This window comes from Ruditapes philippinarum, unplaced genomic scaffold, assembly GCF_026571515.1.
Source record: "Ruditapes philippinarum isolate M1 unplaced genomic scaffold, ASM2657151v2 ctg350_1_1_1_1, whole genome shotgun sequence".
NCBI classification, from domain to species: domain Eukaryota; kingdom Metazoa; phylum Mollusca; class Bivalvia; order Venerida; family Veneridae; genus Ruditapes; species Ruditapes philippinarum.
In genome coordinates, this window is record NW_026860384.1 from 171,537 (window position 1) to 188,758 (window position 17,222).

A 17,222-nucleotide genomic window follows, 5' to 3' on the forward strand; every position below is an offset into this window, starting at 1 on the left:
GTTGCAATAAATTTTGTTCTATTTATGACAGCAGTTTTCGCTTTATCCGGGGAAATTCCCCTTTTTTCCGGTGTCCCCTATTTTTGGGCCTTTGGAGGAAAAAAAAGTTACGTCCCCTTTTACAGGGGCGTTTTTCAAAAACCCGTGTTTAAATTTTGGGGGACCGAAATGTTTAAAAAAAAATTTGGAAAACCCAAGGGAAAAAGATCCCACAGACAAAAAAATGCGTGTTTTTTTAAATTCCCCCCACTGTTTTAAAAAAAATTTTTGATTTCTCTAATTAAAAATCCCACAAGTGGGGGAAAATCAACCCCTTTTATTTAAAATTTTTTACATTTCTTTTTGGGGGGATGTGTAGGGCGTATGAGAAAAAGCGAAAATTTAATTTTAAGTACATTTTGCTTTAAAATTCGGGGGGCAAAGGTCTGCGTTTGTTTTTTTATTTTTTCTCATGTGACGAGGTATCATGTCCCTGGCCGGGGGTTTCTTTAAATTCCCTGACCCCGAGATAGTTAAACGTTGGGAACGAGATATATATTTGGCCCCGGTTTCTTAAATCGTGGCCCCGGTTAAATTTTAAATCGTGGGAAGAGATACTAAATCTGGGGGACGAGAGGTAAACGTTTGGAAAAAAGTTCCCATTGTCGTGGCCACGAAAAAATTTAGCGGTGGCCACGGAAAATTTAAACGTGCGGACGAATATTTGATAATTAATCAAAATTCACTATATTTAATTTTTTTTAAAAAGGATGCCCCCCTTTTTTTGTCCGTAAAAAATGTTTTATACAAGTTATTGATTTGTCAAAGATTTAGCGTCATGTGATGATTTCTGAACAATTATTAAAAAATTATTTAGATGTCATCTACGATCTTTTTAGGTTATATAAACTACAGCTTATTCTTTCTAAATCATTTCATCGATCAGACAATGATTTTACATGGAGTGTCATGTTTGTCTGACCCGTGACCTCTAACATCCTCATAGGATATCTACTGTCCATGGGCAATGTCCCCTACCCCAATAAAATAAACCAGGACTAAGTCCCTCTCAAATGTTAACAGGCCGTTGTACGTACAAAATGACCAATTCTATCATAGAATTATTCAACAAAGGGCTATAACTAAGTCAAAATTAATGTATGGTTTATTTGGCCTGATGATGCCTTAAGACATGTATCAAGTTCAAAGTGAACAACTTCAGTATTTTCAAAAAATTAATGTTGCACGTAAATCTTTAAACAGAAATTTTCTAAGTTTAGAAAATCATGGTGTAATCTGATTTAATTATTTCGTCTGCATGACACAGTAATCTCGTTCCCACGACTTAAACGATCTAGTAACTCGTTGCCACGACTTAGTAGTTAGTACAGTACAAACTTGATTTTTTTCTGTACAATAAAATAAATATAATTTGGCTTCATACAAATATTGTGCTTTCAATCCTTTACACTGTAAGTGGGCAGTATGAATATACATTCGTAAACGTATAGTGTTATTACAAAAAAATATATATTATGGAAGTTTCTTTTAAAGACAGACACAACTTTACTTGACCCGTAATAAGGAAAGCAGATTCCTATACATTATGTGTATGTGTTTTTGTATTTTCTGATCGCAAGATCAGTAAATACATAGCTAACATCCACGGTCTAACACAAAATTTCCTCACAGACCTAACAACGCAAAGTAGTTCTCACTCAAAACTGCTTAAAAACCAGCAATTTAAAGAAATAATAATTTTTAATGTAGGCATTGAACGAATTACAGTGCATTAAAAGTTTACATTAGTCAATAGAAATATTAAGTTACAATCACAAATTTCGCGGATGAATATCTCTTTTACCCAATGAAAAATGTTCCACTATTTCCGTAAAGCTTAATCAATGAAAATGCTATTTTTAGCTATGTCGATTACCGAATACTCCAGAGCGTAGCACACAAATAAATCTGACTGTCGAGTAATGGAATATATACATGTCGGACTGTTTTGGCAAGAAGATTTTCGCTAAATTATTTTCATCAGTGTTTAACAAACAGGTTTATCGTGAACAAAATACCTCGAAATAAATAAGGATTACAAATACGAAATGAAAATTCTCAATTTTAGAATTACAATATATTTGTTTTTATTCACGCTACATACGTATTACTTCACTGTGGTGCAGAGGTAGCGCGCTCATTTAGGGTGTGAGAGGCCTGAGGTTAAAATCCTTGTCGAGGCAACATTTTTTTTGAAGTGGCTTTTTTAAGGAAGTTGCCACAATATGCAAGGATAAAGTGTGGCTGTAATAAAAAATGAAAAATGATTTTTGATGCAACTCTAAGCATGCAAAATTCCATATGAATCAATCACAAACTGCATGTTAAACGCAGTCCCTGCGTAAGATGAATAATAGTATATGAAATAAACTTATACAGGAAAGATCAGAAAATACCACAGAGCATGCAGCCCTTTGATTATTTAAAAAAAACATATTTAGTAAGAATTTTATAGATTTCAATAAATTTCTGTGATAAAATATGTTACTGAAAGATGTGCATAGTATATCATTAAGCTCAAATGTATGTGAATGTGGTGGTGTGTGCGGGATGTCTGATCTATAATCAGACACACATATGCCCCAACATTTGAGCCGCGTCACGACAAAACCAACAGAATGGGTTTGCGACCAACATGGATCCAGACCAGCATGCGCGTCCGCACAGTCTGATCAGGATCCATGATGTTCGCTTTCCAACTCATTTACAAGTAGAAGAACTGGTAGCGAACAGCCTGGATCCTGATCAGACTGCGCGGACGTGCAGGCTGGTCTGGATCCAATGCTGGTCGCAAACCCATTATGTTGGTTTTGTTGTGACGCGACTCATTTGTAATTGACTATGCACATGTTACAAAATAAACAAACTTCCTTCTTTCCTTATTATACATGTATATTTTAATGCGTTACATAACCTTTTTCGCCACTACTAGTGACTCTGAGACATTAATTAAGTTAAAAGGCCAAATAATTTTTGCTTTTAATGTCCAAGTCATTAGATAAGACCTTCGCAGTACCTAGGAGGTGCTAGACAACTGGATGACAGCATAATATGTTTTGGTAAGGGAGTTACACTAAGAAAGACTATTGCATGAAAACTGACACGTATATATTCCACGTATATTTGGGGGTAGGGTGCAGCCCTTAAGCCAGGGCCTGAAACCGCCACTGACTGTACGTGTAACTGTCCCATTGCATCACTTTTACGAGCATTTTTTTTTCTATTAGACTGTATACATATATAAAATTATATTGCATAATCCTTTACTACTTGTATTTATATTCTTTCAACTGCAATGTATGTATTAAACGCTTAGTACGTATTTATATATACATGTACGCAGTATCTATACGGAAAAATTCCGATGATAGGCGAATCGTGAAAAAAATTCCGTTGACATCGATAACAGAGTTCTTGCCCCTTAACTGTACATAGTTTAAAAAATTTAATTGTTTATCATAATGTAAGATGATCAAACATTATCCACAAAGCCTCAGACACCGAGCTTTATTAAGCACAAACACTGCATAATGGATATAAGCGAAAAGCTAATAGTAATCACGCCATGCGAGCTATAAGTCATATTTTAAAAAATCCATCAGGGAACATTGAATAGTTAATTTTGAATGACTTATACATAAAAGTAATACAAAAAAACTAAACCGTAAATGGTTTGTATAGAGCATGAAGAAAGGTAGCTTATGCATAAAGGTATATGACGTTAACATTTTAGTATTCCAAATGGCCTGTTCCAGTTTATTAGTTATCACTCAATGGAAGAATTGGTGACTACGAAATGTTTGAATGAAATAACGAAAAATGGAAACCAGCATAATGCAAAGTTTAAATATCATAAAGCAAGATGGAATCAAGCATAATGCAAGTTCTAATGTCATGTAGCAAGATAGAATTGAGCATAATGCAAAAGTTCCAATGTCATCAAGCAAGATGGAATCAAGCATAATGCAAGTTCCAATGTCATCAAGCAAGTGGAATTTTAAGCAATAAAATGCAAGTTCCAATGTCATAAGCAAGATTAGAATAAATGTCCATTAATTTCTGTTCCATACCAAGTTTACGTTCCCTTTGTTTTAAAAATTTCCATTTTGCACTCATGGAGAAAATATAACAAAACGATTAACCAATTTTATATTTATTAATGAAACTCTGTAGGTCAAATTATATTTCCAGCTGACAATGACAAGTTTGCACATTTTCCCAAATCAATGGTTTTTAGAATTTAAATTTTTTCATTCAACAATTATAAAAATAGAAAAGTTGTTCAACATTGTTTCAAAGTGCTTGGGCCATAATCAATAATGAATCAGTGAGAAAAGTAAGCTAAAACTATAGTTATATTGACATGGCTTATTTCCAATACCTGTGACCATCCACAACATTTTTAATGTGTTTTTATTAATTAGGACATTTTCTTGCCTATTTTCAAACTAATTTTGTACACACGTTAGATTTTTTAAATTCAACTTAATTGTCCAAAAAATGTCTTTTTTCGCTAAGTTGAAATTATTCACTAAGATGCTTTATGAATACAGCCCAGGTTCTTGTTCACAGTGTCAGCTTAAAACTGAAGAGACTGCTGCCAAAATCAGCTGATTCTGAGAAAAAAAATAAAATAAAATGTCAAAACTGTCTAGTCTGTCAGACTAGACAGTTTTGCCTTTTTTTCTTTTGCAGCGGCACGGGCTACCTCTCTTCATTTGAATTTTTATATCACAGGTACCCTCTCATTTTTTTAACACATACGTACCCACAAGGCACGACATATGCTTTTATTTGCGTTAATCGTTAAAGGCCCATTATGCCTCAGAAATGCTTTCATTTATTTTTTTCAAAAGCTTTTTAATTTTGGTGTCCTTTTTAGTATCCAAAAAGTTACTTATTGGCTAATTACCTAAACTATATTTTTCACCTGTTGTTTTTTGGCATTAAGTACAGTTATAGTGAATTGGTATTTTGTATGGAAGTCAAAATACTACAATGTACATTGTTTACATATTACTACTTTTATGACGAATTATTTCGCATTTAGGTTTACTTTCATTAGGGAACAAGTAGCGAACATTCTCTAAAACTTTTATTTAAACATTATAAAATGCATGTTTTCTCTTTCTAAGGAAATAAAATTTATTCGTGTCTGAGGCATAATGTGCCTTTAAGTATGTAATATTTACATAAAAGTAAGAAATATTACATACCTATTTAACAACAACGCAAATAAAAGCGTATGTTGTGCCACGAGGGTACGCTGCAAAACCGAAAAGTAGGGTGTTTTTATGAATTTTACATTTATTTTTGACAATATACTGGCATTTGTCCGAATATGATATGTAAATGAACATATTAAATATGTATAATGCATATATAATCAAGCCCACGGTTCATTGCAGCCCGAAAAGTATGTCGAGGGTGATGGGCGAGGCAAGACATGTCGATTTTTTGTAGCTTATTGTGAAGTTGCAGTACATGAAAAACGGGCACATGACAAATCAGCACATAAATAAAACATTTTAGTGTTCCGTGGTATATATCTTTTGTACGTGTCAAACCCCCTTTCCTTATTACATTGAAATTTTACTGGATTGTTATCCATCGCTGGTTTGTTTTTTAGCAGAGAATGACCTGTGCATGTGTAAAGAGGGTACCGTTTTGAGCAGATTTCGCAAAGAGGGTACCGATATAGATATGCACCGTGGTGTAGCTTTAGGACGAATGATTTCATAATATTAATTGATGAGTACATAAATAAAAAAAAATGTACAAAAATGGTCCCAAGAAATGGTTATAAAATGAATATTGCATGTTTGGCTGAAGATGCCTTTTTAGTAGTTTTCTTTAATTATGGGCGTTCATGATATTGGGAATGTTATAGCAGATCTTACTCATTTAAAACAAAAAAGTTTTATACCTTAAGGCAATAGTATTTGCAATACAAACACCACTGAGAATGTAGGAAAAAAATGTTTATTAATATCTTCTATGACAAACAATTCATTTGATTTTATAACCATTTCTTGGGACATTTTTTGTACATTTTGTGTTTATGTACTCATCAATTAACATTATGAAATCATTCGTCCTAAAGCTAAACTCTCACAGATTGACAGACTAGACAGTTTTGCCTTTTTTCCTTCTTTTTTTCTCAGAATCAGCTGATTTTGGCAGCAGTTTATGTGTTAAAAATGAGAGGGTGCCTGTGATATAAAAATTCAAATGAAGAGAGGTAGCCCGTGCCGCAGCAAAAGAAAAAAAGGCAAAACTGTCTAGTCTGACAGACTAGACAGTTTTGACATTTTTTTTTTTTTTCTCAGAATCAGCTGATTTTGGCAGCAGTTTCTTCAGTTTTAAGCTGACACTGTGAACAAGAACCTTGGCCGTATTCATAAAGCATCTTAGTGAATAATTTCAACTTAGTGAAAAAAGACATTTTTTGGACAAGTTGAATTTAAAAAATCTAACGTGTGTACAAAATTAGTTTGAAAATAGGCAAGAAAATGTCCTAATTAATAAAAACACATTAAAAATGTTGTGGATGGTCACAGGTATTGGAAATAAGCCATGTCAATATAACTATAGTTTAGCTTACTTTTCTCACTGATTCATTATTGATTATGGCCCAAGCACTTTGAACAATGTTGAACAACTGTTCTATTTTATAATTGTTGATGAAAAAATAAATTCTAAAACCATTGATTTGGAAATGTGCAACTTGTCATTGTCAGCTGGAAATATAATTTGACCTACAGAGTTTCATTAATAAATATAATCAAAGTGCTGCAGCACTGAATGCGACGGACATGCAACCGGAGAGACATTAAGGCTTCTTTTAGAAAAAAAAAAACAAAAACAAAACACAAAATATATAACAGAGAAAATTTGTTCCATACAAGTTCGAGATTTGTAGAGCAATATATATTGTGTCCCAAATTGATATAATTCAGATTTTCGATTTCAAGCACTTAAATACAGAATGAAATTTATGCCTAAAAACTCTGGTCAAACTTGTAAATCAGTGTCCTTATCGATTTATTCTAAGAAATGATATGTAAATAGAAAAAAAAACTATCAACGAAATATTTCTAGAATAAATCCAGGCAAATAAACTTCAAACATAATACATTATACATTTGAGAATGCTATTTAGAATTGCTTCGTGTTATATCATAGTGGGCATACAGACAATAAAATATAAGTCATTTGTATTTTTATTTCTCTTGGATATGTCTCATTAAAAAAAAATTGGTTAAAATCATCAGCAATTAATAGTGTATTTCTTAGATTTTTTTTATTTACAAGGTAAAGATGTAGAGGCCAGAGCACATCGTTTTTATTTTAATTTAAATGTCACTTAAGCACTACAGTGTTTAGTTGTCCTTTTCAACTTCACACTAAATTCCATTTTCAACTAGTTTGCTTCTTACAATTGTATAGCATTTCTAAAAGTATTGCATTACAATCCGCTGGTTTATTAATTACATGTTTAATGTGTACTTCCTAATCGCCTGTCCAAAAATCAGAACAGGTGAAGCAGAATCTATTTTTAGAATAGCGAAGGTTAACTCATATCATGACCTAGTAAAATATGTAAACAAACCACAAGAATCGGAAGTAGAACTGATATTATAACTTCCTTACCATGAAAGACTACATGGCGGTAAAGTGTCTTACATGCATTTTCAAAAATAGATATTTATATTTACCATTGTACTGTATCTAATATATTAATAACTGCTGAATATTCAGCTAAACCCGCGGTATGAGTCACGAAAATAGTTCTTCTTTTATTAATGCGCGAGTTATCCTAGAGTCACGAAAAACTTTTGATTTGTTAATAATAATGTTTTGTATAATGTAGAAATATTTATTTCCTACTAATAATGTCTTGGAACTCAGAGGTTACACCTTTATTGTAGTATAATTTGCTGTCCTACTTTTTCGACAGCGGTAAATCGTTTCAGCAGTAATTTGCATATTGCGCAATAATACTACGGGACTACAACGTTTTTATCAATAATATACGTTCATATTTTAACTTGGATAACTTAATTTGAAATTGAAAAGGCTTAATATGGAAGACATTAAGATATCCAGACAAAGTATGGGAGTTTTGAAGGATCAAATTCATGTACTATTTCTTGGGCTGTTAATTGGTTTAGGACACATTGCGCGATAGTAGCCAACGAAATCCCATGTGTAGATGACTTAGCTCTGAACGCGCCTGAGGGCGCGTCCGTCGCAAAAATTGGTTAAATCGTTTTGTATATTTTCTCCATGAGTGCAAATGGAAATTTTAAAACAAAGGGACGTAACTTGGTAAAACTGAATCCGAACCGCAATACGGACTTTACCGAGAATATAACTGTAGCGCCACCTGTTAGCATAATTTGGGTGTCACATATTATTACACCAGATGTCGCGTTGTATTATGCTTGCTGCATTCGGCTTTCGGCTATGCGCATTCTACCTTATGACATTCGTCATTCAAGCTGAGTAAATAGACCCAAATACAAACAGTTGCAGGTTAATTTATTGAATTAATATACCAGATCAACAAATGAATAATAATTGATCGTTAAATAACGACATCAACATAAAATTAAGCAAGTCGCACACAGCAGAAAGCATAATGTGCATGTAAGAAAGCAACATGTAAAAGTCAGAATGCAAGATGTATATGTCAAAATGTATAATGTACAAGTTAGAAAGCACAATGTACAAGTTAGAAAGCACGATGTAACGTAAGAAAGCAATATGTAATTTTGGCATAAATCACCCTCCATAATTTAAGCTTTAGCTTAAACTATTAAGCTAGATCAAATTAATATGAGCAAACTTGATAAGACTACCTTATAATGCTACAAAGTTTGGTGATCATCTATCAATTATTTCAGTAGGAAATGTTCAAAGGTTTTTCTATTTTTGGCTTTAGTGGCCCCTAAAAGGGGCCACTCAAATTAATATGAGCAAACTTGATAAAAGCGTACCTAAGAATGCTACAGACAAAGTTTGGTGATAATCCATCAATTAGTTCTGTAGAAAAAGATGTTTAAAGGTATTTCTATTTTTAGCTTTAGCTGCCCCTTAAAGGGGCCAATCACGTTAATATGAGCAAACTTGATATCAGACTACCCAAGAATGCTACTGACAAAGTTTGGTGATCATCCATCAATTAGTTCTGTAGAAGAAGACATTTAAAGGTTTTTCTATTTTTAGCCCTAGAGACCCCTAAAAGGGGCCAATCAAATTAATATGAGCAAATTTGATAAAAGACTACCCCAAGAATGCTACAGACAAAGTTTGGTGATAATCCATCAATTAGTTCTGTAGAAAAAGACGTTTAAAGGTATTTCTATTTTTAGCTTTAGCTGCCCCTTAAAGGGGCCAATCACGTTAATATGAGCAAACTTGATATCAGACTACCCAAGAATGCTACAGACAAAGTTTCGTGATCATCCATCAATTAGTTCTGTAGAAGAAGACATTTAAAGGTTTTTTCTATTTTTAGCCCTAGAGACCCCTAAAAGGGGCCAATAAAATTAATATGAGCAAATTTGATAAAGGACTACAGACAAAGTTTGGTGATTATCCATCAATTAGTTCTGTAGAAGAAGATGTTTAAAGGTTTTTCTATTTTCAGCTCTGTTGACCCCTAAAAGGGGCCAATTGAAATGACATGAGCAAATTCAAGTGTGACTGTCACAAGGATGCTACAGACCAAATTTGAAGTAAATCTGCCCAGCGGTTTCAGAGAAGAAGACGATTGTTGATGCATGACGCCGGACGCCGGAGTATCCCCCTTTGATACTAATAGCTCACCCTGAGCCTTCGGCTCTGGTGAGCTAAAAAAACATCACTTAATAACACCACTTAATAAAACACATTTTAATTGATCCATTTTCAGAATAAGTAACATATACATGTATGTATGATACAGTGATGTAACATTGTATTTTATTAACTTTGAATACTGTTATAAATATTAACTTACAACTTCCGGTGTCTACTTGACGTTTCCAGACTTTATATTCATCAAATGGTGAACATCTTAAAAACCTACAATATCAAATATGTCACACGGTGAGAAAAATGTTCAGCTTGACCAGGAATCAAACCTGGGACCCTCCAAATATATGGCGTCTCTACCAAATGAGGTATCAGGCCACTCACATTTTTTCGCAAATATGTTACTAGACAAGTAAGTTTGTTTGTTTGTTTGGGTTTTACGTCACACCGACACATTAAGGTCATATGGCCACGTTTCAGCTTTACTGGTGGAGGAAGACCTCAGGTGCTCTTCCGTGCATTATTTCAGGCACAATCGGGTACCTGAGTAGAACACCCGACGCTCTGTAAGCTAGCTGGATAGCTTCCTCACATGAAAGAATCCAAAGTCCCTATCGGGATAAGAACCAACAGCGGTGAGGGGCAAGTGGTTTGAAGTCAACAACCTTAACCACTCGACCATGGAGGCCCTTTATGACAAGTAAGTTAAACACTTCATTCCTATTTTAATGACTGAACAACATAATTTTTTTTACTGCTGTAAATTTTCATAATTATTTTAAACCTGCAAATTGACTATTTAAGCCACTAGATGGCGCTGGGGCAGGTTTTCATGGTATTTTTGACATGCTTCACATTTAACAGCCCTTTTTTGAAATAGTGAAATAACCAAGCAGTATTTTGCCTAAAAACTTTTTGTATAACTTCTTTGCAACATTTGAAATAAAATGGAAGAAAATTTCATGAAAAATTCACTTAAATGTACTTCATGAGAAAATTATCAGTTAAGTGTCAAAAATTTGAAAATCCCAGGACGGAGTAAATGGAGATATGAACTGCAGATTGTAAACAAATACACATGAAAATGTTTACTTTGCTGTAGAAGCTTGAAATATCACTCCAGGCATCTGTTTGTGAAGGGAGCTGATCAGTAATAACAAATGTTATTGTCTGCTATAGTGTTTGTTTACATCAGCTAAATTTAGCACAGGTATAGCATCTAAAGCATTGATTGATGGTTAGTTTATCTAATAAGCATGCCTACAAAATTCTCCCTACCAGGGCAGGGATTTTTGTGGCTTTAAAATCATAACTTTACATGAAATATCTTTGAAGTTTAACAAGAGTAAAATTAGAGTTATACCTCAGTAACGAGTACATATCTAGCAGATCATTCTGTATAGGTGTTCCTGTTAGAGCCCATCTGAAGCCTGCTCTCAGTCTACATACAGCACGTGACTGTAAACTTTTATGATTTTTGATGTTATGTCCCTCGTCTAAAATAATTCTCTCCCAGGCTATCCTCATTACATTAGGCATTAACTTCCTAGTCTTATCTTCATCCTATAATATACAAGTGTGATATATGTAACTCAATAATCACATTTCTTAGTACAAGTATTTAAAGCACAGAAAATGTGAGTGTCATAATGTTGAATATCAAAAATCACACTGCAATTTAAGAAATATGGCCTTTACTTTAACAAAAGACAGTGGCTTTCAAAGAGAGCAAACAACTGTGCAATTAACACCTGCCCTGCAAGTTGATCTTAAATTGTGGTTAGAAAAGGGGTGAATATTATCTTGTGACAGAAAGTGTCAAATAAATTGAAGGGCTTTGACTTTGATTATGAGAGCTTGACAAACAGAAATTCAACAGTATATTGACGGGCAATATGAGCAAATAAATTATAATTCAATTATGCTACAGAAGTATTAAATCTAGAGTTGATATATTACATTTAAATGATAATCCTAATATACGATAATTTCAAAAAACAAAGAGTGAGACAATGCAATCCATTCTGTTCAGTAACTACGTACAAGTTTGTTTTCCTCTCCCTCAGGCTTATCGTCAGTATCATCTTTTACAGGCTGTTCACCATTTTTATCATTGTCATCTACCTCCACTTCTTTAGCTATTATATTGTATGTTGTTAACACTACATCATAACTTGCCAACCTATATTTTGATAAAATAATACATTCATGTAATAAACTATGTAGTAATACATTCATGTAATAAACTATGTAGTAATACATCCATGTAATAAACTATGTAGTAATACATTCATGTAATAAACTGTGTAGTAATACATTCATGTAATAAACTGTGTAGTAATACATTCATGTAATAAACTGTGTAGTAATACATCCATGTAATAAACTGTGTAGTAATACATCCATGTAATAAACTATGTAGTAATACATTCATGTCATAAACTATGTAGTAATACATTCATGTAATAAACTGTGTAGTAATACATTCATGTCATAAACTATGTAGTAATACATTCATGTCATAAACTATGTAGTAATACATTCATGTCATAAACTGTGTAGTAATACATTCATGTCATAAACTATGTAGTAATACATTCATGTAATAAACTGTGTAGTAATACATCCATGTCATAAACTATGTAGTAGTACATCCATGTCATAAACTATGTAGTAATACATCCATGTCATAAACTATGTAGTAATACATCCATGTCATAAACTATGTAGTCATACATTCATGTCATAAACTATGTAGTAATACATCCATGTCATAAACTATGTAGTAATACATCCATGTCATAAACTATGTAGTAATACATCCATGTCATAAACTATGTAGTAGTACATCCATGACATAAACTATGTAGTTATACATTTATGTAATAAACTATGTAGTAGTACATTAATATAATAAACTATGTAGTAATGCATTAATGTCATAAACTATGTAGTAATACATTCATGTAATAAACTATGTAGTAGTACATCCATGACATAAACTATGTAGTTATACATTCATGTAATAAACTATGCAGTAATACATTCATGTCATAAACTATGTAGTCATACATTCATGTCATAAACTATGTAGTAATACATCCATGTAATAAACTATGTAGTAGTACATCCATGACATAAACTATGTAGTTATACATTCATGTAATAAACTATGTAGTAATACATTCATGTCATAAACTATGTAGTCATACATTCAAGTCATAAACTATGTAGTAATACATCCATGTCATAAACTATGTAGTAATACATCCATGTCATAAACTATGTAGTAGTACATCCATGACATAAACTATGTAGTTATACATTCATGTAATAAACTATGTAGTAATACATTTATGTCATAAACTATGTAGTAATACATCCATGTCATAAACTATGTAGTAGTACATCCATGACATAAACTATGTAGTTATACATTCATGTAATAAACTATGTAGTAGTACATTAATATAATAAACTATGTAGTAATGCATTAATGTCATAAACTATGTAGTAATACATTCATGTAATAAACTATGTAGTAGTACATCCATGACATAAACTATGTAGTTATACATTCATGTAATAAACTATGTAGTAGTACATTAATATAATAAACTATGTAGTAGTACATTAATATAATAAACTATGTAGTAATACATTCATGTCATAAACTATGTAGTAATACATTCATGTAATAAACTATGTAGTAATACATTCATGTAATAAACTATGTAGTAGTACATTCATGTAATAAACTATGTAGTAGTACATTCATGTAATAAACTATGTAGTGATACATTCATGTAATAAACTATGTAGTAATACATTCATGTAATAAACTATGTAGTATTACATTCATGTATTTTTTTGTTTGTTTTATTGGGTTTTATGCCACATGACACAGGTCATATGGCGATGTTCAAGCTATACTGGTGGAGGAAGACCTCAGGTGCCCTTAAGTGCATTATTTCAGGTACAAACTGGCACCTGAATAGAAACACCAACGTAAGCTAGCTAGCTGGATAGCTTCCTCACATGAAAGAATCTAAAGTCCCTGTTAGGATTCGAACCCACAGCCGTGAGGGGTAAGTGAACATTCATGTTATAAACTGTGTAGTAGTGCTACTTTTCAGAATCCGTCTCATATTTTACATGTTATAAAATGTGAAGTTTATACATTTATAATATATTTCAAGTTATGAACATCATTTTTTACAGACAAAACATTCAACAGATTCAACAATAAAAATACTAAGAATAACAACTATAATAATTATAAACTTCATTCTATGTGGACTATTATTGCTTTATAAAAGGGTACTTTTAAAATAACAAATAAACTGTCTATATCACTTGCCCTCAATTGTTGATTCCTGCCATGAATATCAATTTATGAATAATCACTATCAGCTGAATGCTGACATTAAATTTGGCTGCCAGGGAGCTATTTTTATCAAAATGTACAATTTAATTTAATTAATGGCATTTATATATTAAGACAAGCTTGAATGTAACAAACACCCAGTATGACACTTTTTATAGACTTATTCAATATAATTATATTGGAACCATGGTAATTTATTTGAGTACATTAGATTACCTGTTAGGACCATGTTAACTTACAGCGGTGCATGGTAACTTACTTGAGTACATTAGATTCCCTGTTAGGACTGACCATGGTAACTTACTTGAGTACATTAGATTCCCAGGTAGGACTGATAATGGCAACTTACTTGAGTACATTAGATTCTCTGTTAGGACTGACAATGACAACTTACTTGAGTACATTAGATTCCCAGGTAGGACTGATAATGGCAACTTACTTGAGTACATTAGATTCCCTGTTAGGACTGACCATGGTAACTTACTTGAGTACATTAGATTCCCTGTTAGGACCATGGTAGAGACAGACGCGTAGAAGACCTGGCTTACATCGTCTCTCTATTTCTGTCCTCCATTGATGTATTAATGATGCTGGACATATCACAAGAGTTGCATTCGATTTCACAACTGATTTACCCACTGAAATTAACAACCAGTATAAATTAGATTTTATTCCTTATCTTACCAATGGGTGACTTAGCTTATATGTCATGGTTTGGAAGTGTTCAATATTTTGGGGAGATGATTAAGCAGCCTGAAAGCTCAGTTTGAAGAGCCACAGAACTGTATTCCAAGGGTCCCAGGTTTGAGCCAAGGTAAGGCTGCACATTTATCTCAACCTGTGACATTGATACTCAAAGGAAGACTGTGAATGCATATCGCTCAGAATTAAACTCTTTTTGCTCTGTAACCCTGAGAAATTTGAATATAGTAGGAGAGTATGTCACAGTTAGAGCTGTTCACTATTTTGGGGATAAGATGTTAAAGTAGCTGTAAAGCTTAGTTGGAAAAGCCACGGAACGGTATTCGTACGGTCCCAGGTTCATGTTCCAGCCTGGCTGCTTATTTTTCTTATCCTGTGACATATGTATGTAATGTGTTGTTTTTTTTTATTTGGGTTTTACGTCACACCAACACAGTATAGGTCATTTGGCGACGTTCCAGCTTTACTGGTGGAGGAAGACCTCAGGTGCCCCTAAGTGCATTTTTCAGGCACGAACGGGCACCTGAGTAGAACCACTGACGTTCCGTAAGCTAGCTGGATAGCTTCCTCACATGAAAGAATCCAAAGTCCCTATCGGGATTCGAACCCACTTCGATGAGGCGCAAGTGGTATGTATGTAATGTACAGAATTTTCAATAAGACATCTCATTCTACCTTAGTGAACAGAGTAAAGCTCCTTGGCTAGTACTAACTTTAATTAGTGCTTACAAATATAAAGAACATAAACATGAACTTATCATGTACATACATTTTTCCAGCTGTTTATCTCTATTCAACCACACTTGTTTATCTTCCTCACTACCACCTTTCCGTAACTCCTTCTGTTTTATTATCAGTGAAATCATAGTCAGTGTTTTACCTAGACCCATATCATCAGCTGTAATAATATATAAAACAGGAATGTTTATGTCTTCAACTGTTACTCTTTCATGACAATAGCTCAGTAAGAGGGTCAGTTACCTTATATATAAAATATGCATTACTGAATAAAATCTCTTCAATGTGTACCATTGTTACATATATCTCACCAAATCTCATTAAAGGACATACTTTCTTTTTGTGATGTGTAAATGTAACTAATTTGTCTCTCTTCATGATGTAATTGGTGGTACACTGCCACCATGTAATAACACACCCTGTTATAACCTTAATCTTAGTACAACTCTCATAGACATTATCTCCAAAAAATAAAATGCACTTTTCGCTGATCATAATCCCCCCCCCCCCCCCAATAAATATTGATCATGCACCATGTCAGCTATAACACTTATTCAATAAGACAGTTTAATACAATAAACAATTGTAATAAGGACACTCATGAGTGCAAAAGGTTTGAAAAACATGCACAGGTTAGCATTAAACCTCTCTTTGTTTTAACAGGTATCAAATGTTATAACAATCTCAAATTCCTAGCTGTGATACGCAAACACCGATGAATTGAGTAAACCACACAAGCTGAAAATCAATTAAGAACCGAAAGTTATACATGGCGTTTGATTACCTAAGGGACACAACTAAAGCTGGAAGATTTTACTACAACTATACTAGCTTTATTTCATGCTATCCAGTGTTTTATTGAAATATATCAGATGATTATATTTTGATAAACCACTAGTGAAATTTATAAAATATAATTTTCACTGTAGCCGGACTATATCTGAATGCGGATGAAACGAAAATCAGAACTAAATGGAATGAAAGGCAGATAAATGCTGTTGTACGTAATTTTGCTTCTCTAGGAAAAGAAAATCGATCTCAACATACATCATGTTAAAAATGTATCAAAATTAGATCAATTTAACAGCACTACATTTCAAAATTGATGATGTGACGTCATGATGTGGTGACGTCACAAAGGAGAATGCACGACATTATGCGGCAAAATCAGTAAGAAAATACTTAAAATCACTTAAAAAGCATGAAATAAAAAGAACATTTATTTGATTTGTATATAAGATTGAAATATATTTCATTCGTGAACACCAGCTATTCTATTTTCACTTGTGGCTACACCACTCATAAAAATATTGCATCTGGTGTTCACTCAGTGAAATTATATTTCAATCTTACATGCAAAACAAACAAATATCCTCTATATCTGTGTTTTCATTTGTGATTTATATTTTTCTTTAAAAAATATTTCTGTTTCTTTTAAACATATTATTAAGTAATATTTTACAAAATAATATATGTTTACACTATTAAATTGTTTTAGAAAGCAAATTTGCCGATATTCATTGACTGGAATATAAAGTCATTAGCATTGTATGTA

At 32.9% G+C, this 17,222-nt stretch overlaps 1 protein-coding gene across 2 annotated transcripts in view; it reads right to left on the bottom strand.

Moving 5' to 3' along the window:
- The window catches only part of LOC132759856 (transcription termination factor 2-like), a 47,241-nt gene that overhangs the window by 19,364 nt on the left and 10,655 nt on the right, over positions 1–17,222 (bottom strand). For both annotated transcript variants that reach the window (XM_060751715.1, XM_060751716.1), the window contains exons 10-14: positions 15,699–15,827; positions 14,712–14,865; positions 11,884–12,022; positions 11,204–11,403; positions 10,046–10,110 (exon numbers count right to left, since the gene is read on the bottom strand). In XM_060751715.1, coding sequence (XP_060607698.1) covers positions 10,046–10,110; positions 11,204–11,403; positions 11,884–12,022; positions 14,712–14,865; positions 15,699–15,827 — 687 coding nt within the window. The remainder of the gene's footprint in view (positions 1–10,045; positions 10,111–11,203; positions 11,404–11,883; positions 12,023–14,711; positions 14,866–15,698; positions 15,828–17,222) is intronic.